This window comes from Nycticebus coucang, chromosome 12, assembly GCF_027406575.1.
Source record: "Nycticebus coucang isolate mNycCou1 chromosome 12, mNycCou1.pri, whole genome shotgun sequence".
Taxonomy (NCBI): domain Eukaryota; kingdom Metazoa; phylum Chordata; class Mammalia; order Primates; family Lorisidae; genus Nycticebus; species Nycticebus coucang.
The window spans coordinates 107,941,253-107,965,224 of NC_069791.1; the positions used below are offsets into that span (position 1 = coordinate 107,941,253).

The 23,972-nt window shown below is 47.9% G+C and overlaps 1 protein-coding gene across 1 annotated transcript in view; it reads right to left on the reverse strand.

Annotated features, from left to right (window-relative positions):
• TEKT5 (tektin 5) overlaps positions 1-23,972 on the reverse strand; it is a 43,743-nt gene that overhangs the window by 2,412 nt on the left and 17,359 nt on the right. The window contains exon 6 of the mRNA XM_053556103.1: positions 201-355. Within this exon, the coding sequence (XP_053412078.1) occupies positions 201-355 (155 nt within the window). The remainder of the gene's footprint in view (positions 1-200; positions 356-23,972) is intronic.

Sequence of the window (23,972 nt, forward strand, 5' to 3'; positions counted from 1 at the left end):
TGCCCAGGGGAGGCCTTCCAGTGATGGAGGACTATGGGGGACAGCCCAGGCTGGACCTCAGGACCCCCCCAACCCAGCACCCTGTTGAGCTGTGGGACTAGATGTCCTGACTGAGGGAGGGCCCATTTCTGAGACCCACCCTTCCCCTTCCTGGATGTCCCAGGCTTTCCCCCCCCACTGTCCTACCCCCTTTCTCTCACTTGAATTGTGGGATGTCCCGGCACAGCTCCACGTTGGGGCGCCGGGTCCGGCACTCCAGCCGTGTCTGCGCCACCTTCAGCGGGCACTCCTTGGCCATGATGGACCTTTCCAGCAGCATGATGGTGTTCTCCGCCTGGAAGATCTCCTGCAGTGTCTGGGGACACATGGGGTGTCACCACTCACCAGCCCTCTGGCCTCTCCCACTTGGGGCATGGAGGGAGCTGAAGTCAACCAGGTCAGCTCTGATCAGGAACTTAAGCTACTGCTGTGAGGCCTCACTCTTCCTAAGAAACGCTGGGGTCACCATCACTTGGGATAGGCAAGTACCAAGGTTGGGGCTCTAATATCCACTGGAGTCAGCCAATCAGTGTTCAGTGGAGAGAAGAAGAAGGAAGGAAAGACAGGATGGAGGGAGGAGGGAAGGAAGGGAGGGAGGGCAGGAAGGAGGGAAGTAAAGGAGGGAAGGAGGAAGGGAGAGAAGGGAAGGAAGGAGGAAGGAGGGAAAGAAGTTTCAGGAAAAATGGAAGGAGGGAGAGAGGAAGGAAGAGTTTAAGCTTAACATAGATAGTTCAAAACAATAGCCAATCTCTAAAGCCATTTTCACCTGAATTACTCTGGATTTCTATCTTTTTACAATCCAGAATTTATCTTCCTGGTAACGAGGTCAGTAAATAAGGCAGGAAAGAAAGAGGGAAAGAAAGAAGAAGAGAAAGAAGAGGGAGAAATAATAAAAATTTAGAACATTTTCCCCCAACACAATGTTGCCATTGAGCCCTAGACTTCATGAAAGTGCAGATCCCAGGAAGGGGCAGGCGTCTGGGAATGTTCTACCTCTTGATGTGATGGTTTCATAGGTGTTATATATATATAGGCAAAAAATTCATCATCAGAATGTATCAAGCTGTGCACTTTACTGTAAGACTGTTGTACCTCAACAGAAAATAAAATGAAAAGCACCAAAAGGTCAATTACAAGACAAGATTGGCAAAATGTTGGCATTTGCATTGGGTACATGGGAGTCTTTTATATGATTCTTTCTACTTCTGTGGGTTTGAAAATTCTCATAATAAAAAAAAAAAGAATGATGGTCCAGGAGTGGTACTCATGCCTGTAATCCTAGCACTTTGGGAGGTGGCGGCAGGAGGATCGTTTGAGCCTGGGAGGTTGAGGCTGCAGTGAACTATGGTTCTACCCCGGGTAGCAGAACAAGACCCTGTCTCAATAAAAAAAAAAAAAAGAAAGAAAGAAGGAATGAGAGAAGGAATTTAAAAATGGGCATCATCAACCCATGAATGGATCAACAAACTGTGGCATGTGTACACCATGGAGTACTATTTGGTCAAAAGAAAAGATGGAGATTTTACATTTTTTTGTGTTTACCTGGATGGAGTTGAAACACATTCTTCTTAGTAAAGTATCATAAGAATGGAAAAACAAGTATCCAATGTACTCAATACTAATATGAAACCAATATATAAACAACTACACACCCACCCAAAGAGAAACACAAGTATAGTCTAGCAAGGGGGGGGGGGAGAAGGGGGAGCGCGAAGGCGGGAGAGGAAGTGCCACTGGTGGGCTCTCACCTAACGCGCACAATGTGAGGGTGTCCAGCCTGCCCCCTGGGTGAGGGGCCCGACTACAGCTTGAACTTTACCTTAGAAATTAAAACTATGTAACCTAAACATTTGTGCCCTCATATCAATCTGGAAAAAAAAAAAAAAAAAGAACGGGCACGCCAGCCTAGTCCACTACCAGAAGGAACCCCAATCTTGCACGTAGCTGACCATAACACACGCAGAATTGAGACCACAGGGTACTGGATGGATGTCACCTCACTGTGACTGAAATGCCCCTTCTCCACCTGCTGTCACCCAGGGGCCCTTGATCTCTGAACGGTTCTGGTTGTCAAGGTCCCTCACCTGTGAGAAGGCCCTGAGGGGAACCCCATGGTACACATATAGCACCGTTTATCAATCCAGTCATGGGTTGATGGGCACTTGGGTTGTTCTACATCTTGGTGATTGTAAGTTGAGCTGTGTGTGATAAACAATCTGGTGCAAATTCGGGTGGGCGGGGGGGGTGTTACTCTTTGTCAACCACCTGCTAGAGAGAAACAAAGACAAGCTGATCCCACCTGGCTCCGGGGAGCAGTCAGCAAGTTTGATAAATGAATCCATGAGGAGGTGGCAGTCTCAAAGGCACTCGTCTAACATCAGGCCATGTTGCCATGCTGACCCCCCTCCAGTGGGCAGTGCCCAATAACAAGACTTAGGAGCTCAAGCCTAGAAGTCACACCCCCAACATCCAAGAGGACACGTGGCTATGATCAATGACCAGGAAGAGTGCAATTCCACGTGCCATTTGGAAGATCCACTCACCAGCTCCACCGGTAACTTCTCTATGGGGCCACTAGTTGAGAAAAACCCGCCCTTCTATAAACGGGCATTTGCTATTGGGTACATGGACACCATCTTGAAACAGCATGACGACTAGTCATTGCTACCTGGTAACGTCGTGAATGAGGGGTATAGTTCAAAGAAACTACAAGAGAGACCCTACTTGGGAAGTTCCATCATCAAAACCATGGAGGACTAAAGAGAGACAGACAGAAAGAGGCCATACTGCAAAGCAAACAGTGCCATCCGCATGAGATGTGGAGTAATTTATTCTACATTTGTTCAGTACTGTCTACGTTAGTGGTAAGCGACTATGATTTTCAACAGAAAGTCCTGAAGGGACCCTCAGATCACACACAGACAGTGGTATGTTCTCCATTCACGCATCCCCACACCAGAGCAGGAAACACAGATAGCAGAACTGAGTTAAATTAGACCACCCGGTCTAATGGCGGTATCACACTCATTGCCTATCAAGACCTCAGGAAGTTACACATCCATGTCCATATCTGTAAAGTGGAGGTGATCACATGCCCACCCAGTAGGGGTGTTGTAAGAATCAAAGGAAATAATGCATGCGGAGCTCTCCAAGAGTGCCTGGCACATGCTAAGTGCTCGTTAGAGATTAGCTATTGGAATGATTACACTGTATTTTTCTCTTTTTTTCCCCCCACACTGTATTTTTCAAAGACCAAGACATTCACCCTGCATTGTTCCAAGAAGCTTCCCCTAATCCTCCTGACTGAGATAAATCACCTCTCTGGCATGAGCAGAGGTTTGTATCTCCATGAAAGCACCTCACACAGCTGGTTTACAGCAGGATGGGCTCTGTTCCCCGGGGTGTGGGCTGCTCCTGGGAGGGTCCTGGCCTATCTGTGCTCTTCTTTTTCCCTTCTGCATCCCAGCAGCTGTGCCCTGGTCCCCACCCTGGGCCCAGGGTCTGCTCACAGCCTGATTCCCCACCAGCCCACCTCCAAATCTTGTGCCTGAACCTTTGTACAGGATTTTTTTTTTTTTTTTTTTTTTTTGAGACAGAGTCTTACTCTGTTGCTGGGATGGAGTGCAGTGGTGTCATCTTACCTCTCTGTGACCTCAAATTCTCGGGCTCAAGTGATCCTCCTGCCTCAGCCTCTGGAGTAGATGGGACTATAGGATGCATTGCCATGCCCAGCTAGTTTTTCTATTTTTATTTATTTATTTATTTATTTATTTATTTGACACAGAGTCTCACTATGTTGTCCTTGGTAGAATGCTGTGTCATCACAGCTCACAGCAACCTCAAACTCTGGTGCTTAAGTGATTCATTTGCCTCAGCCTCCCAAGTAGCTGGGACTACAGGCACCTGACAAAATCCTGAGCTATTTTTTGTTGCAGTTGTCATTGTTGTTTAGATGGCCCAGACCAGGTTCGAACCTGCCAGCCTAGGTGTATGTGGCTAGTGCCGTAACCGCTGTGCTACAGGTGCTGAGCCTAGTTTTTTTATTTTTAGTAGAGACAGGGTCTCACTCTTGCTCAAAGCTGGTCTTGAACTCCTGAGCTCAAAGCTAGTCAAGAACTCCGATCTTCCTGCCTCAGCCTCCCAGAGTACTGGGCTCACCATGCCTGGCCAGTGTAGGGCTGCACGTGATTAAGGTCAACAGTAAACAAGTGCATATGTCCACATCCACGATCGGTCTGGGTGAACAACAGCAACTCTTGTTTGAGCCCCATCAGCTTCTGGCCAGTCCTTTAGCTTGGTCTAGGAAGGGGGATTCCAAGGGACAGCCTGAACTGGACCTGCATAGCCCATCGCTCTCCATGACTGTCCTTTGCGCCCAGGCTTGCGCTGTGAGTCAAGAAGGCTCTGCCTATTTACAGGCTGAGACACATTCGTGGTCCAGGATGGACCAGACCCTATCCTCCACAAGTACAAACTGTATGATCCCAGTTCTAGCAAGGTGAAACTAATCTAGAGTGATAGAAGTATTTTTCTTCAATCAGTGGTTGCCTGTGGGAGGAGAGTCAGAGAGGAGGGATTACAAGGTAAGTATAAGGAAACCTTTGGGGGGTGGAAGAGTCATTCATCATGTTGACTGTGGCAGTAGGTTCATGGGTGTATACATATGTCAAAAGTCAGTTTCCTACTGGTGGAGTCAAGATAAGCAGGATTACAGGAGGGCAGGGAGGCTGCCCAGCCTCCTTGTAGTCCACCTGGGAGAAAGGCTGGCCCCTCACAGACCACCCAAACTCAGAGTGACTCAGCCCACGTGCTGTTTAAACACTACAACATAGGAACATTCTATGCCTAGTGTGTGAACAGCATGTAACACTCAATTAGGGGAACATTTCTCTCTGAAGCCCTGGGGATTTTCCTCAAAAGGCTGCCCTTGGTGGGAGCTGTGGGAGTGGAGAGTGTACAAAGCCCAGAAAGCACCACCTCAGCCTAATCTAGAAGAAAATAGTGCCCTGTATAGACAAAAAATGCTCTGGATGCTACACAGGCCAGTGTTCATCCTATCTCGCAAGGCAGCTCCTGCCATCTGTATGTCCCTACTTGGAAGCTCTTTGCTGGGTTAGGGGAACATTACTGGGGGTTCAGCTGGTGGTAAGAAGCTGTCAATGGTACCCACAGTCCCTGTCCATTGTGAGCTCATCCCAGGAAGAGTTTTCCAGGAAGCCCCCAGGATTCTCCTTCCCCACTAGCAAAGGACTATTGCTTAGAGGACCCCAGAGATGCCTGTGGCTGGTGACATGAGCACTTCTCTTTGTCCATTTTTCCCACCTCTCCTGACCTGCTTGGAGCTTGGCCAGGCTTCCCTGGAACTTTATAAAAGCCCTGGTCTCCTGGAGAAGACTGGCATTCACTCGTATGTTCAGTCATTTCTTCATTCATTCACTTGTTAAATATTTACAGAGTCATTGATTCAGGCATCAACCCACCCAGCATTCATCCAGCACCTACTTAGCCCAAGCCCTGCTCCAGGCAGAAGACCCAGCAGTGAGAAGAACAGATGGAAAACCCCATTCTCGTGGAGTTGACAAGCTGGCGGATTTTTCACTCTTTCATTTGTTCCTTTATGCAACAAATATTTGTTCAGCATCTACAAGTGCCTGCTAAGAGACAAATGCTTCCCTTTAGCACCATGGAAGCTACAGTCCATCCTACCTCCTGTTATAAACATATCTTTGGTGTGCAGCGCATGGCAGGGAGACAGTGTCACAAAAGGGGATCCACTTCAGTTCTCCTGGAATTCCCGTGTAAGCAGAGGGACAAGGACACAGCCACATTGCGACCACTTATCAAGTGTTTGCTCTGGGCCAGATATTGCACCAAGCCTCTCATGTAGATCATCTCATTATAGGATCAAGCCCATTCTAGCAACATGCCCTGACATCAGATGAATAAATTGAGACTGCGACCTCCTCATCATTTCGTTTTCTTTTCAAACCCAATGACTGCTCCCAGGAGCCTGGTCTCCATTCCTCTCCAGCAAATGGGTAACAAAGAACAGCTCCCGAGTCGAGGGGGGGACACGCGCAAGTGGCTGGCTTTGCTTTCGTGTTTCTCTCCCAGCCACCCTTTGTGTATGGTGAGCGAGCGCGGCTGCCTTTCCATTTATCAAAGTGACATAAAGTGTCTCTTTCAAACAGATGTATTTTGTAAAGTGATTTGATTTAAACACAAATACAAAGTAAAGAAATGTCCAGGAGACACGTGGATAGGGCACTCCTGTGTGCGTCCCAGGTACGCTGTCCACACCGCAGTGAGAGAGAATGAGGTGGCACTGGAAGGAGAGCACGGAGGGGCCGAAGCCACTATGATGCCTCCTCCCTGCTCATCCCCTTTCTCGGGCACAAGGCTGGATTCCAGGAGTGCCTGTTTCTCCACTCCTCTTCCTCTCCCTTCCTATCCACTGGCGTTTCTTGGAGGGGGGCTGCCTGTGGGTTTTCCAGAATTGGCCACCCTGCAAGTGACTAATGTCTCACACTTAAGGCAAATCTGCTCAGGCAGGTATGCATTCCGCAGAAAAAACTTTCCCCATGACCTCTCACCTAACCTGTCACTCAAGCCCCCCAATACCCCTACAATGGGGGACACCTCCTGCCATTAACCTGGGTCCTGAACTCTTGTGCATCTCCAGAAATCCTAAGGTGCAATGACTCAGCTTCCAGAAGCTTGGGGATGGCGGGTCCTGCAAACAGTGCTGTGCGAGGAAAGCAGGAAACAGAATGAGCTCCAGTGCACGATCACTTTTGAGAAAAGAGTGAGTGATTTCATTTCTAACGCTGACCGAGGCAGGTAGAAGATACTTTCTGAGATGTGCTTGGGGGCTGACCTACTGAAGATGCCTGCTGTGTGCCTGTGCACACACACATAGGAACACACATCTACCACTAATGCATACAGCGTGAGCATCTCAAACACCTCCACCTCCCTTTGCAATCACTCACCCCAACCTCCCAGAGCTGGCACATTCCACACATCTACACCAAACCCTGTATGCTCTGACCACAGGGCCTTTGCATAGGCTGTCCCCTTGGTCAGGATGCTCCTCCCCAGATAGCCACATGATTCATCCCCTCACCTCCTTCAAGCTGAGACAAAAATGCCAAGGAGGCCTTCCCTACCATCCCACTTTAACTGCAGCCCGCAAACCATTGAGTTCTTCCAACGACCTGCTTCCCCACTTTCCTTTCTCAATAGCCTCACACCTAACATGCTATGTGTGAGACTCATTAATTTTGTTGTTCATCTCCTAACACCAGAAAGTAAACTTTCCTTCTGGAGACAGGTGGTGGGCTGTTTTTCTCACTTCTGAATCCCCAATGCCTACACCAAATTAATGCCTGGAACATAGTAAATAATAATGATAATGAAAATGTCTACCACTTAAAATAGTGCTTACTGTGTGCCAGGCACTTCTCTAAGGGTTTTGCATATATTGACCTATTAGTGATGTTCCCTGGATGTGTACATACTGCAGGGCATTGGATTAAGACAAGAGTACAGAAAGTGGCACCAGACTGCCACATTCCAGCTCCAGCACATCCAAGCTGGGTGACCTTGGGCAAATGTTTTATACTCTCTGAGCCTTTCTAGTATAGCAGGACTAGTAGCCATTTTCAGGCTATAAGATAGAGGTGAGGCTTGATAAGACAATCCAGCAATGTAGTTAGCACAGGGTGGGGCAGACGGAAACCCTGCTTGGAAACTTAAGCAAGCATGTTAAGCCCTCACTGCCCCAGAATACCAGAGTTTCCAAGATGCAGACACCTCTATAGTCACACTCAGAGCAATGGTGGCATGCCCAGATCTTCCCAAAGTGCATACATTTCTTCCATAAATACATCCTGGAACAAGCCTCAGGATAATCAGGGCCTGTGATTGCTCACGTAACCAGGGACAGACAGACAGACACACACACACACACACACGCACAGAGCTGCTATCTCTCCACCCGGTCCCCAAGTTCTGAGGAGCTTCTCTGGGACTCAGATCCTCCACGGCAGACTCCCTGCCCAGAATGTTAACCTTTCTATTCCCTCAAATCCTGAGAAATAAAAGAAAGAGGCTTCTGGGGCACAGCCTGGCACAGCTGGGAGGGGCCGCTGGGGATTGGCTCAGGGGGTCACCCCATGGGAGGAGTCTTGGCACCCTAGGTCTGGCATCCAGCCCTGCCTCCCTGCCCTGCCCTGCCCTGGAGCAGGAACTATGTTAGGAAAAGGGTGGAGAGAGGGGGGCCTCACCTCACTCCCTTTCCCAGCCTGTAGTTCTGTGCTCAGCACCTGGCAGGCTGCCTGTCAGTCCAGATGAGACCAGACTGGAGAGGGGAAGTCCTCAGCCTTCCACACATGGATGCTGCATCCAGGACGGGTCCCTTCATCTCCCTGAGACTTCTGATGTAGGCTCAAATTCCAGCTTCTGCTCCTACCTGCTGGGTGATCTTGCATGGATCGCAACCTCTCTGTGCCTCATGCAATCTGTGCCCAACATCTGTTAAGCCCCTTCTAGCTGCCAGACATGCCAAAGCACTGGTTCTGTTGTCTAAAAACTAGCATAATAACAATAACAACTTGCCCACGGAGTGTTGTGAGAATTAAATGAGACACAGTGTGTATGTCAACCTGACTGGGTTAGGGATGTCAGATAGCTGGAGACACATTATTTCTCAGTGTGTCTGGGAGGATGGTTCTGGAAGAGATTCGCGTTTGAATTGATAGGCTGAGTGGGCATGTCCAGTGTGGGAGGCAACACCCAACCCACTGAGGACTCAAATGGAACAAAAAGGTAAAGGGAGAGTAAAATCAGAGAGGGCTCTGGGGACTGGAAATGTCCTACACTTTGATCTGGGACAGGGCATCCCAACCTCAGCATCAGCTGACCTATGGGACTGAAATTTCTGAGTGGTGGGTGGGGGGTGTCCTGTGCACTATAGGATGTTCCACCACCTTCCCCAAGTTCATGACAGCCACGTTGCTATTAAATGTCCCTTGAGGGACAAAGCTGCCCCTGATTAAGAGCCACTGAACTAGGTAGTGGTTACACACATGTACATGTAAACATCAAATTCAAGCTGTTCACCAGATTAATATAGTCAAATATCACATGTACCCCATAAATATGCACAACTATTATGTATCCATAACTAAACATTAAAAATTTTAGAAAAAGATTAAAGAAAGTCCCTTTTGCCTCTACCACCCTGAAAATCCATAATTAATTTTTTTTATCCAAAAGGGATCTACCTTCAGAATCATTTAATCCAACCCCTGGATATCGCAGATAACATTCTGAGACAGTAAGTAACACAATGCTGTCACACAGCTGGAGAGAGGCAGCTCGGGTCTAACCCCCCACACCAACGGCCTCCATCAACCAGCATATTCAGACATAATGAAGCCCACACCCAACACCGAGCCCCTGAGCGCTCTGGGTCCTGACTTGCTTATCCAGGAAATGGGACTTGAAGCCTGTGCCTCCTCACTGGAAGGGACTGCAGGTGCTTCTGAGCCAGGTAACATGCTCTGTTTATGCTCAGAGCCACTCCCTCCAAAATCCAACCTGAGGCTGTTACTAGCAAGTTCACGGCTTTGTGTGTGTGCGCGTTGTTTGTAATTTGTCATGTCTACCCCCTTTAGGTTGCAAGAAGTCTCAATACACAGTCTACTCAACTTGGCCATGACAGCAGAAAAGCAGCTACAGACAATATGAAAATGTACGGGTGTGGCTGTGTTTCAAATAGGTGGGAGAGCCAGAGATTTGGCCCTGGAGTCCTTAGTTTTCACCCCTTGTTATAAACCATCCCAAAGGACATCATGGTCCTGGAAGCTGCCCATCTCATATAAGTCTGCTGTTCCTCTGGGTTTCTGGTGTTCATAGAGGAGAGCAATTCCTCCAGCGCCTTGCTGCTCAAAGTGTGGCCTCTGGACTAGCATCACTGGACTCTGAGAGTTTGTTAGAAATGCAGAGTCTTAGACCCAGTGAGCAGCACTCCTCAGGTGATTCATATGCATATTTAAATTTAAAAGTGAGAAGAAGAAAGACATGGTTGGGTTTCTAGTTTTAAGCAGATCTTTCTGGCTGCCATTTGGGACAGGGACAGGGAGAAGTCCAGGAAAACTGAGAGACAGGGAGGCTCACTCCAAGCTGGAGTGAAGCGACATGGGAGGAACGACATGAGAACTTACAAAGGTAAAGTGGGGGGGACTCAGTGACGTGTAGGATGAGCAGAGTGACGAGAGGCCAGGGGTATTCAGGTTCCAGCTTGCCTGCCCCACAAACATCAGGAAGAACCCCCAGAACAGAGCCCTGAGAGCCACCAGCATGAGTCCAAATGCCAGCACCACCACCACCAAGCATTCAGCCGTGGCAGATCAGTGAGCTGGTCTGTGCCTCAGTTTCCCTCTCTGTATGAGGAAATAACAATAGTACGTACTGGTGGCTGTAAGGACTGATTTAGGTCACCCATGTCACGCATTTGGCACTGTGGCTGGCACACAGTGAGCACTCTGTAGCTCTAGCTTTCTCCATCTCCACACTTCCTTTTCGATTTTTTTTTTTTAATGAGACAGTCTCCCTTTGTCACCCAGGCTAGAGTGTCATCACCTCAACCTAGCTCACTGAAACCTCAAACTCCTGGGCTCAAGTGATCTTCCTGCCTCAGCTTCCCAAGTAGCTGGACTATAGGCGCCTGCCACAACACCCAGCTAGTTTTTCCATTTTTAGTAGACATGGGGTCTCGCGCTTGCTCAGGCTGGTCTCGAACTCCTGAGCTCAAGCAATCCTCACACTTCGGCCTCCCAGAGTGCTGGGATTCTAGGCGTCAGCCACCACTCCCGGCCTGCACCTTTGTACTTTCTGTCCGTTCATTTGTCCACCTATCTACCTATTTACTACTTTTTTTCCTTTCTCTCTTTTTAAATTAAACCTTAACGCCAAGAGACCAGGTTTCTCCACCTTGGCACTGGTGATGTTTGGGGCTGGGTAATTCCCCACTGTAGAGGGCCATCCTGAGCACTGTAGGGGGCTCAGCAGCCTTCCTGGACTCCATCCACTCACTGGATGCCAATAGCTGGGAGCACATCCCTCCACTTGGGACAGATATCTCCAAACATTGCCAAAGGTCCAGGGGACAGGGAGAAATTGCCTTGTTTGAGAACCACTGCTGTAAATGTTGACCTATTATTACCAGGCTGTGGGGTGGAGGGGACATCCATTAACGTAAAGCCCAGGATCCAGAGCAAGACTAACCACTGTAACTAAAACCCTGGCTCTGCCTTTACTAGCTGGAGTGAAGTACACTGTGGCAGCGCCTTTAGGCAAATCTCTTATCTTTGGTTTCCTCATGTGTACAAAAGAGCTAATAATCCCTTCTCAAAATTAGAAGGGGAGGATTAGCTAACCTACAAACAGCACCTAGAACTCTGGCTGCGCACAGTAGGACTAATGCGTCTTTTCTTGTTGTGATAAATTCTTTCTTCCTCCTCCTTTTTGCAGCAAAATAGCAAGCTCAACCGTAGTCATCTACTTTCAGCCTTGAAGGGGAAAAGCTGGAGGCAAAACTCACTCACCCTCACCCCGACAGCACCCAGACTGTGGAAAGAGTTGAGGTTAGCACTGGGAATGGTCTCTGGCCATGCACGGGGTGCAAAAGGCAATTGTCAGGTCTGCCTCAGGTAAAATCAACCTCAACTCAGCGGAAAAGTGCACTGATATTCCTGGCTAGAACAGCAATCCAGCCCACAGCTTTGAAAGGGGAAATGTGTTTGGCAGGGTTGATTGCCATGTAAAACTATCTGCTTGCATCTTGTCTTGTGACAGCAAAGAAAGCCTCTAAGGCCAAGGAATTCTTTTTGATGTGGAGGGAAAAAATGGATTTAGCAGTTCCAACAGGCTTTGGGCTTCTGGATGCTTTGTGCAACCTTGCAAATTTATTGTTTTCCAAATTGCACAAAGCCAAGGAGTTTCCAAGGAGATGCCTGGCTCAGTCCAGATTCTCCAGCTTGAGAAGGGGGGAGGCAGCTTGGAATCCTTCTTCTGGTCAAATGATGGAAGATTTTCAAGTTCAGCTAAGCCTAGGAGTAAAAGGAGAAGCACCTCAAAGGGACCCAGCCAGTAATTCCAGTCATGAGGGCTCCAGAGCTGGGATTTTCAACTTCAGCACTGTTGACATTTTGGGCTGGACACTTCTTGGCTGTGCAGACCGTACTGTGCTTTGAAGGGTGTTCAGCAGCATCCCTGGTCTCTACCCACCGTATGTTAGTAGCACTCCACCCCCTGCAATAATTGTGACAAACAAAGGTATGTCCTAGACATTGCCAAATGCCAAATGGGAGCGAGTTCTTCCTGTCTGAGAACTATAATACCACTCCAGAAGATAGATGTTGAGTGAGCCCTGCTCACAGCTGTTTCTGTCAAGTGGTGGCCCAGCTGCCTTCAGACAATACCAGGCCAGGGGGAGTGTCAGCTGTTGAGAGGCTATCTGAGGTCAGGGCTCCTAAAAGTTCCGGAGCAGTTTGGAAGAGGGTAGAGGCTCTCTAATTAAGAGCTACAGGTGCCAAGCCTGTTTTCTTATTTTTTAAGTCCATGTCCCCCACTAGGACATCAGCACCCTGAGGGCAGGGACCTTGTCTGGTCCCACCTCTGGTCCCACTGTTTTATCCCCAGCACCTAACTCTGAGTCTAGCACAGGGGATGTGCTAAGTAGATGTCTGCCATGAGGAGAGAGGGAAGAGGGAATGACACATTTGTTGCATGTATACACCTGGGAGAGACCCTTGGGGGGCTTGTTAAAACTCAGATCACTGAGCACCACTTTTTTTTTGGCCAGGGCTGGGTTTGAACCCACCACCTCCGGCATATGGGGCCAGCGCCCTACCCCTTTGAGCCACAGGCACTGCCCCAGAGCACCACTTTTAATTTGATTTAGTGGGTGCCCCGGGTGGAGCCTCAAAATGTGCATTTCTAACAAATCCCCAGGTGATTCTGATGGCCCAAAGACCACAGTTGGAGAACTGCTGACCTGAACTCCCAAAACTTTGGTTCCAATCTTGGGCTGCCCAATAGAATCACCTAGGAAGGTTTAAAGGCTGTTACTGTGGCCCAAACCAGAATTTTTAGAGGTGAGCCCAGGTATCCAGGAGATTTCAATATGGAGCTGAGGTGGAGAACTGCTCACCTGTACCACTTTATTTGTTCCCCACAGCTGATGGGATTATTCCTTCCTTCTAGATTAGAAAACTGTGATTCAGAAAGGTTAGTTACTTTCCCAAGACCCCTGAGCTATATCATAATTCAACCCAGATACAAGGTTCTTTCATTCCCCTTAACAGGTAGGAAAGCAGACCATGGCCTTGTACCATTTTTGCAGATAATATCCATCAGTCATTGACTAAGTGATGGGCACTGATGCTCTTTTGATGACTATCATTGCTCTCATTTGACAGAGGAGGAAAGTGAGTCACAGAATGGAGGGGCAACCTGACCTCTTTCCCACAGCCAGGAAGGGCGAAAGCCAGAACTGAACCCAGCCCTCTCCTCTGCGCTGTGGGGCTGGCTTGCAAGACGCAGACCACGGAGACCGAAGGGGAAGCTGGACTAGCAGAAGGCAAGCAGATGTCGAGGGCAGCAGCTCCCAAACAGACCAGGGGACAAGGACACAGAGACAGATAAGTCACAACTTGGAAGAAATTAGCAGACTGCCAGGACACACCTGTACCCCGGAGATGCCGGGCAACCTTCTGCCCGGCCAGACAGCGAGTGATGTGCAGGAACCAATCTCAGTGATGGCCCCGCCCAGGGTTTAGGGGCTAGGCCTATGATTGGCTAGCACCAATTGCTGCCGGCAGCGGGAGGAGGGAAGCATTAGAGTCCCTGAGTGGTGGTCCCGTGCACTGTCCTCCTGGCTGACCCGGGTTCATTCTCCCCCTCGTCCACCAGCCCCTGTATTTGCAGCCACCTCCTCAGCTCTGGACCTGAGCTTTATTTTTCTGATTCCAGTGTCCCCTCTCCCATTTGGCACACTGTCCCCACTAATAACCAGTGACACAGCTCCTCTCCTCCAGTCTTCTCCCTGGCACTCCGCCTTTTGACACTACCCTCAGAAGCCCGTCTCTGAGCTCACATGGTCCCCTCATGCTGGGTCTGCCCAGGCACCATACCACAGCCGGACGGACTGTGCTGAAAGCTGAGCCGGTGTGACATCGGCAGGGCCTTAGATTCCTCTTGGCAGTAAAGGAAGCAAGCATCAGGCAGAGACTTACCGGCGCATATGCTCAAGACTTTTCCTGAGAGGTACAACCAGAAACAGCTGGAAACCCACAGACAGCAGGGCTGTGAAGGCCGCATTAACCCTCAGCCGGGGACCTATCGGATGATTGCCTTAAACCTGTCAGAAGATGGCATTTAGAGGTGTGGATGCCTTGGAGAACTGCCCTATTCACCAAGCCACAGGGAGCAAGTCCAGTTTTTAGACTCCCATATTTTTCCTCCCTTTTGGATGCTTGTAGTAAATCAGTCCCTCCTGGCAACAGTCTATCAGGCCAGGACTCACTCAGATCTGGGGTACTTTGCTGGAAATTCCTTCAAAGCAAGATTTCTTGGCTTCTGCTCTACTGCCATTTGGGCTGAGTCCTTCAAGTGCTGTGTGGGGCTACTCTGTGTAATGTATGTTGCTTAGTGCTCCCCCTGGCCATGACCCCTGGATGCCGGGAACACCCTGCCACCTAGCAGAAGCTACCAAAAATGTGTCCAGATATTGACAAACATCCCCTGGGTGACATGGTCACTTTCAACTGGCAATTGAACCCATATGAAAATGCAGATTGCAGAGATTAGAGAACACCAGCCAGGGGTGAGCAGCAGCCCTTGAGGACTGGGCACCCACACAGGACTCGGGGCCCTGTTCTAGAGTCCGTGCAGGGGTAAAACTGTGTCTGGTCAAAATTGCCTTTGCAATCTGGCCAGCCCTGCATTCAGACACCTAGCTATTTCCTTAGTTGAACATGACAAAACTGAGGGTGTTTTCCTAAAGCACAACTGTCACTCTCGTGACGGGATTAAACATGATAAGCTACATTTACTAGTACAGGGCGACAATTCTACCACAATTCCTTTGTTAAATGCAGTTGATGCTAACGGTGCCTCCTTCTTGTTGGCCTAAAGCAGCAGCTCACCACCTGTGGGTCGTGGCCCCTTTTTAATGATGAAAATATATTGTGGCATTAGGACGGTTGAGAACCACTGAAGCTTTCTCTATATAGATAGTGAAAACTAACTGAATGGGGCGGCGCCTGTGGCTCAGTCGGTAAGGCGCCGGCCCCATATACCGAGGGTGGCGGGTTCAAACCCGGCCCTGGCCAAAAAATAGCTGGGCGTTGTGGCGGGTGCCTGTAGTCCCAGCTACTCAGGAGGCTGAGGCAAGAGAATCACTTAAGCCCAGGAGTTGGAGGTTGCTGTGAGCTGTGTGAGGCCACGGCGCTCTACTGAGGGCCATAAAGTGAGACTCTGTCTCTACAAAAAAAAAAAAAAAGAAAACTAACTGAATGTGCACGCAGACCATAACCTACCAAGTGAACGTGCACACGGACATTCACTACTGAATGCCTACAAACTATATAACCCACTGTATTACAATCACAGTGTTTTGACCATCGCAGGTGGCCCACCGTTCAAATCATATTCATATATGCCAAATAACAAGATGCAACCAATCCAACTCCTTTCATACCTCACTTCCGTTTTCTGTGTGTCACTTTTCTTTTTCTCTCTATACATATTATCCAACCATGTGGCAATCCTGCAAGTCCGTGTTCTGGTTCAGGGAGCTGCCTAATGCACAAATCATTCTTGCTCAATTAAACTTTCTTAAATTTAATTTGTCTTCAGGTATTTTTTTTTGACATTCCCAAATTTCATCATCATATTTCCCATGCCCACATGACATCTGTACAATTATTTTAATATTTTTTCTAAATCAAGCATCATTTCAGCTTTTAATATACATATGTATCTGAAATGAAATCTTTATGTTATTGCTGCAAGTGGAAAACTAGTATTGTTTTCCATTAATAGAGGTCGCTATCACAATAGAGAAAATGGGGAGGGGGGTAGTATTCATCCTAGCATTCATCTGTTGCCTTCTAAAGTTCTAAGTCCAAGGATTGATGCTTTATTAGAGAGGGAGCTGGCAAGTGAAAGAGAGGTGGTAAAGGCAGACAGCATTATGGCGATTCTTGCTCCCTGATGCAACAGAAAGATTGACGGAGAGAAACGGAAAAGAAAGGAGCTTTCTCAGCAGGACGCAGTGGTGTATAGTGTGTAAGCTACTGAGGAAGGGCTCCACAGGGCCAGGCGACCTCCACTTCCCCAGGCCTGGGCCAATTTTAGAAACCAGCCATTAGCAGCTTGGCTACAGGTCCTGGTGCTGGAAGGATCGGCTGTTTGCAAACTGCAGAAGCATTTCCCACCCACTCCACAATGGGTTCCAGACCTCCTTGGACAACAGAGCAGTTGGCAGTAGGCACCTGGGACCTTGGGTCACTGGCAGGAGCCCTCACCCCTCAAACACTGTATCTTCCTGCCCAGGCCTTCCCAGGAAGAGGTAGTTTTGCTGGTGCTAATGACTACTTGGAAGTCAAAACCCCAAAGAAACTTCAGATTAAAAGCAAACCCTTTTAAGGTTAAAATTCATAGCCCTTCCATGTTCTGTTTAAACTCTTCCTATGTCTGGCTGCTTTCTACATCCGCTCCCCTGAATTTCCTCTGATACATGGAGCGGAATGTACACACGAGGCAACAGGAACCGGCTGAGTGATGCCGGTGAGTGAGGTGTGCTGTAATAGGGGGCAGTGGGGCCTGAGGCAGACTAGAGCCCCCAAGTCCACAGACAGGCACAGTTGCTCAGCTCCTGGGCTTGTCCTCTGGTGAAAATGTTGGCTCTGCATTGCTATAGCTACCAATTTTTCCAGAGATGCTGGAAATCTGAATTGTTATGCAAAATCTCTATTTTTTTTTTTTTACCATTTTTAAAAAAAAACTATGAGAGTCACATAGAGTTTTAGAAAGTGTGTGTACACTTCAGCTTTATTTGTAACAGCCCCAAATTGAAAATGACCCAAATCAGATGAACGGGTAAGTAGTGCTCTATCCACACCAGTGCATACAAGGTGGTATCTTTGTACAATACAAACTGCTCAGCCGTGAGAATAAATAAACTATGGCTCTCCTAATAATTATGCTGAGGAAAAGCAGCCAAATTTTAAAAAGAGTGCCTGCAATGTGTGTCCATTTATATAAAATCCTAGAAAAATTCAACCCAACCTGGGGGAGAAGCAGGGGAGAAAGAAGACAAAAGGGCACAAGGAACTTTTAGGGTGACGCATTTATAAGTCACTACCTTGACTCAGGTGATGGCTTCATGACATTTATATGTCAAAACATCTCAAAGTGTACACCCAAAATACATGCAGCTAATTATGCACCAAATGTAAATAAACTATTCAAAGAAAAATGTGAAGGCCAGATGATATGTGGGCTAAGTTCAACATCCTCTCATTTAGACTACTCAGTCTGCATTTACTTAGAGCTCACCATGCCCCACGTATCATGTGAGGTCCCAGGGTTACAGAGGTGAGGGGTGTCAAGGAATTCTCATGAGAGCAGCAACACACACCCAGCCTGGGTGAGGTGGACAGTGACCCTCCGACCCTTGGACACTGCCTGCATTTCCCAAACAGAGCCTGTTCTGTGCTCTTCCCAGCTAAACTCCCAAAGTTTTCTGAATAATCTAAAGTGATTGTGTCAGCACCTGTAGCACAGTGATTATGGTGCTGATCACATACACTATGGCCGGCAGGTTCGAACCCAGCCCAGACTAGCTAAGCAACAATGACAACTGCAATAGAAAAATAGTTAGGTGTTGTGGCAGGCACCTGTAGTCCCATCTACTTGGGAGGCTGAGGCAAGAGAATTGCTTAAGCCCAAGAGTTTGAAGTTGCTGTGAGCCGTGACACAATGGCACTCTCCCAAGGGCGACACAGTGAGACTGTCTCAAAAAAATAAATAAATAAAAGCGATTGAACTTTTTTCCTCTGTAAATCTTAGTGGCCTATTCAAGGAACTGATGCCCTCCAACTAGCTGCCAGTTAATCAGCTGGCCCTAAAATTGGAAAAGATCCAAGATCAAAGCAGACAGAGTAGCTACAATATCACAGCAGTAAGGCAGGTCCAGGCAGAACCAGGGGAGGGGGTGAGAAGTGATGAGACTCTGAAGGTAGAACCAACTGGATTTGCCTCTGGAGTGGACACAGGGTGGGAGAGATAGGTGTTCAGGTGGACTCCAAGGTTTGAGACTCAGCACCTGGAAGTAGGAGCCCCTGGAAGCATCTGGAAGCTTCTGGAAGTTGGAGACACCAGCTGAGATGGGGAGGGCTCTAGTTGCAGCAGGCAGGGGAATGAAAGTTCTGGAGATGGCCTTTGAGTATGCTCAGTTTACCATGCCTTTCAGAAACGCAAGTAGAGATGTGGAGTGTGCAGTGGGTCAGAAGAGGCAAGTTCAGGGGTGAGGACTGGCTGGACACAGTGACACTAGTTGGGAGGCTGCTGAGGTGATCAGCATGGCTTTTGGAGAGTACAGCATAGGAAGTGACCATTCTGTCCCTTCTCTGATCACTACATTGCTCCTCTTGGTATCAGTCACTCACCCTGTCCATTTCACGTCTCCTTCTCCCATTTGCTTCCTCCGACTGTAAGAAACCTTACAGTGTGTGTGAGGTGGGAGCGGTTAGCAGGAAGCAGAGAGGGCGGCGCCTGTGGCTCAGTGAGTAGGGCGCCGGCCCCATATGCCGAGGGTGGCGGGTTCAAACCCAGCCCCAGCCAGACTGCAACAAAAAAATAGCCGGGCATTGTGGCGGGCGCCTGTAGTCCCAGCTGCTTGGGAGGCTGAGGCAAGAGAATCGCGTAGGCCCAAGAGTTAGAGGTTGCTGTGAGCCGTGTGACGCCACGGCTCTCTACCGGAGGGCGGTACAGTGAGACTCTGTCTCTACAAAAAAAAAAAAAAAAAAAAAAAAGCAGGAAGCAGAGAAAGGGACTTAACTTGGACAAGCTCATCAAGGCCGTGTTTCTGGGATGGCTGGCTCATGAAGACCACCACTGTCCCCGGCACCTGTTCTCATGGCTCGGACCTCATTTTCCCACTTAGTGACCTGCCCAGGAGTGGCAGAAACCCCAGAGGGACAGTTGCCTCTGCACAAAATTGGCACAGTTTATGAGATGGGATGACCTGGCTTGATCCCTCAGAGGACGCATGTTTAGGCTTGGCTTGTGAGCTTGGAAGTAAAATGCAATTAAAGAAAATCTGATTAGAATTTAAATGACTGAGGCTTGCCTTTTGGAAGGATTTGGTTCCTCCAATTTTATGAGTCTGGAAGAAAGGAAAAAAGAGGAAGGAAGAGAGAGAGGAAAGAGACAACTGCTTACCCAGCTGTTTGTCAGAGCCGCCACACCTTCCTTCCTACGCTCTCCTTATCCACTACTGTAGTTCCCGCATCCCAGAAGTTAGAAATGCAAACTCTCAGGCTCACTCCGGACTTGCTGGATCAGAATCCGCATCATCGTAACAAACTATCCAGCTGATCTGGTGTTTTTTGCACACAGTAAGATTTGAAGCACACTGGTCTATGCCATTTCCTCCAAGTCCAACTTTCCCCTACTGCCCTTAGCATTTTTACCAGATCCTCACACTACTCATAACTTAATTAGCTTAAGCTTTTCTGTAAATCGATTCACTTTTAAAAAACTTAAGTACTTTTATTTGATTTTATTTTAAGACAGAGTCTCAAGCTGTTGCCCCGCTATGGCGTCACAGCTCACAGCAACATGAAACTCTTGGGCTCAAGTGATTCTCTTGACTCAGCCTACCAAGTAGCTGGGACCACAGGCGCCCACCACAATGTCGGCTATTTTGTTGTTGTTGTTGCAGTTGTCATTGTTGTTCTTTTAGCTGGCCCCAGGCCAGGTTTGAACCGCCAGACTCAAGCGTATGTGGCCGGCACCCTCCCCACTGAGCTACGGGCACTGCCAAGTGCATTTATTTATAAAATGAAATTTTACATCACTATTAGCAGTGGAATGGTGATATTCCAGTATTCAAAATCAGTATCATTTGCCACAAATGAAAAAACAAAACAAAACAAAACAAAAAGTGCATGAAACAAGACAAGAGGAAAGCTGTGTTATTTAAACGCTGGCTGGACTAGACACCACTTTGCAGGCCCAAAGTTCTTAGCCTGAGGTCGGCTCTCTTGTTTAAAAGGGAGATTGGCAGGTATTAGAGGAGCAGGAGGGTATTCCAACACTCTGAGTCACCAGGAATGAAGAAGGAACAGTTTTCTCATTTCATCAGTCAGGGATGTTGGTGCTACATTCAGGTAACTCTCAGTGTCATTTCACCGCCAGGCTCCAGTTCCCACAACCTCAGAACAAGCCCTTTCCATAGCAGTGTCCCTACCCCCACATATTCTACCCTCAAAAGGCATTTTTGTGAATTTCTCCCCACATTAAGAGTTCTCTCCCTAAAATTCAACTTGGTAATGGGGCATAGGTCAGGGGTCGTTTAGCTGGACGTTCCCAGGGCCCTGGCTTTCAGAGGAATCAGCCCAAAAAAGCAGCCAAGCACTCTGTGTCCCACTTCTTCAGTCCTGAGAAGTCACAGCTCTGCTGCTGCAGTGCTCAATGTGACCAGGAGAAACCCCAGAACATACAGATACTTCTATATGCTCCTGTAAGGCTGAGCCTCTGGGCAAGTTACAAGGTTTGGGCTATGACCTTGGGGATGGACGTCTAGGATCATATGTAGAACATAGCTGTTGACAAAGCTCCAAGCCACTGTTTGCACAGGGAGCCACCTGGATGTGGCTTTACAGAGTGGATTCCTGTGACCACATGGGAAATAACTGCTTTGCAGCACACATGAAGATGGGGGCCTGGAATTTTCCAGAAATATCTCTTGCCAAGGACAATCAGACTGAGCTCAACTTATAGCAGTTAAATTTTTAAAGGAAGCATTTCAAATCCTCCAGTTAGAGCAAATTGTTGAAAGATAAAATGGTTTCTGAATGTTTATCTTCATGTCTCAACTTTTTTTCATTTTCTTAGAAAAAGGCCATGTAAGATAGTCACCAACCAGAAAACAAATCAGGAAAATGTCAATAGTGTCAGGTTGGGTTTTGGTATACTTCCTTTGGGTGTTAGCTTATTTGCAAAGCAGCTGGTGATTAAATTATGTCTATTAATAAAAATCCATGAGGTTGCAAAAACTCTCTGATCAGCGGTGTGAGGCTGTTACTTATAATTCAAAACTTCCCTGAAGGAATTCTGAAAGAGAAGGGCTTTCCTCCTCCACCCTCCCACCCAAAAAATCCTTTTTCTCTCCATTGATAATATTAATATTTACAGTTACCTTTTATCGAATGGTTACTGTGCCCAGAGCACTGTTCTAAGAGCTCCACAGAGCTCAACTCATTAATATCACAGTAACATTTTCAAATAGGAATTCTCACCCCGTGTCACAGACTAGAAACCAGCTACCAAAGCCAACAAAAGCCGACAATGAATTACGTTTGATCCACCACACGAAATGCCTCATTAAAGGAAAATGCTTTCATAGTAGCCAAAAAATGGAAACAAAGCAAGTGTCCACAGATGAATGACTGAATAAGGAAAATGTGGTCAATACAGACAATAAAATACTATTCTGCCTTAAAAAGGAAGGAAATTCTGACACACATTTCAATGTGGTTGAACCTCGAAGGACATTATGCTAAGTGAAATAAACCAGGCACAAAAGAACAAACACTGTGTGATTCTTCTTGTACAGTGTACCTAGAGCAGTCAAAGTCATAGAGACAGGAAGTAGAATTGTGGTAGCCACAGGTGGTGGGGAGGGAGAATGGGGAGTTGGTGTTGAATGGGACAGAGTTTTGGTTTGGGAAGATGGAAAAGTTGTGGAAGGCTGGTGGTGATGGCGCCACGATGACGTGAACGTGCTCAGGACCACTGAACGGCACACTTACAAATGGGCGAAATGATAACCTTTACATACCTTACCACAATAAAAAAATGGGATTTTGCACAAAAAAGAAAGAAAAGGAGAAAGAAACAAACATCATTAAAAGCATTTGCTCAATCATACATACATCTCTCTGTTTTTTTTTTTTGCAGTTTTTGGCTGGGGCCGGGTTTGAACCTGCCACCTCTGGTATATGGGGCCAGCGCCCTACTTTGAGCCATAGGCACCACCCTATAAACATCTCTTTTTTTAAAAAAAGTTTAGTACATATGCTGAAGGTGGCAGGTTCAAACCCAACCCCAGCCAAAATCCGCAAAAAAAAAACCCCAAAACAACAAAAAAAACTTCAGTACAAGAGTACAAGGCCAGTCACAGTGGTTCATGCACTCAGGGAGACTGAGGAGGGTGGATTGCTTGAGCTCTGGAGTTCGAAACCAGCCTGAGCAAGAGCGAGACCCCATGTCTATTAAAAATAGAAAACTTAGCCAGGTGTTGTGGCAAATGCCAATAGTCCCAGCTACATAGGAGGCTGAGGCAGGAGGATCACTTAAGCTCAAGAGTTTGAAGTTGCTGTGAGCTGTGGTGATGCCACAGCACTCTACCGAGGGGGACAAAGTGAGACTCTCTCTCAAAAAAAAAAAAAAAAACAAAAAAACATGTCAGTACAAACCTCAATGTTGTGGGTTCCTTTCATTCACAACACAGAGATCTAAGGAGTGCCAGGCAGTATACTAAGTGGTGGGGCTACAAGGTTGAATCAGGAGCGATGCTCTGAGGAGATGCAGACACATCAATCAACTGACCAGGAAAATTGCAGTCACCAGCCCAGACCCAGTGCTGCTGCATGCCAGGCCCTGGTTGAGCTAGCGTACCTGCATGAACTCAAACAATCCTTATGGCAGTCATTCTTACCCCATTCTACAAACCAGGAGGTTGAGGCACACAGAGGTTAGGAAAGCTGTCTAAGGTTATGGAGGATTCACAGTCATGCAGGCAGGCTCAGAGTCTGAGAAACATAGTCTAGGATGCAGTGTCCACCCAGGGGTATCGAGCACAGACAAACTGTGAGGGTCAGGAAGGATTCCTGAAGGAAGCAACTTTTGAGCTAACTCCAGAGCAGAGTCAGCAAAACTACAACTTATGGGCCAAATTTGGCTTCCTGCCTAGTTTTGCAAATAAAGTTTTATTGGAACACAGCCATGCTCATTTTTGTAAATACTGTCCATGGCTGCTTTTGCAATGCCTGGGCAGAAACCATATGGCCTGCAAAGTGGAAAACATTTGTCTTCTAGCCCTTTGTAACAAAAGTTTGCCAACCCTGTTCTAAGGGTTAACTGGAAAACATTTGGTGAGATGCTTGTGCCAACTCAGCCTTCTTCAGGCATCTCTCCTCCCCTCTGCCCTCCCCCAACTGATGCCCCTGCCTCAGTGGGGGCAGCCTTCCCCTCTCCACAGATAGAGCTTCCTGAAAGCTCTCCCTGCGCTCACTCTTAACCTCTGCCACCTTTCCATCACCAGGAGGAAAAAGATTGACCTGAGGCTGAGACTGGGTTCCAGTGCCTTCCCTTTCAAACCCCTTTGGAGGCTCCCCACTGTTCTCAGAAGGGAAGTTGAACCTTCATGAGGCCTCCAGGACCCATGTGATCCACCCCGCCCTCCCTCCAGCCTCATCTTGTCACATCCTGTGCTCTTGCTGCCCTCTCTCCGGAGTGCTCGTCCACCATCCTTTGGCTGCCCTACTCCTCGTCTAACAACTCCCTGTGCCCTGGGCCAGCTACTCTACCCAGCATTGGCCTCCCTGGGAATCTCAGGCTCACCCCCTTCC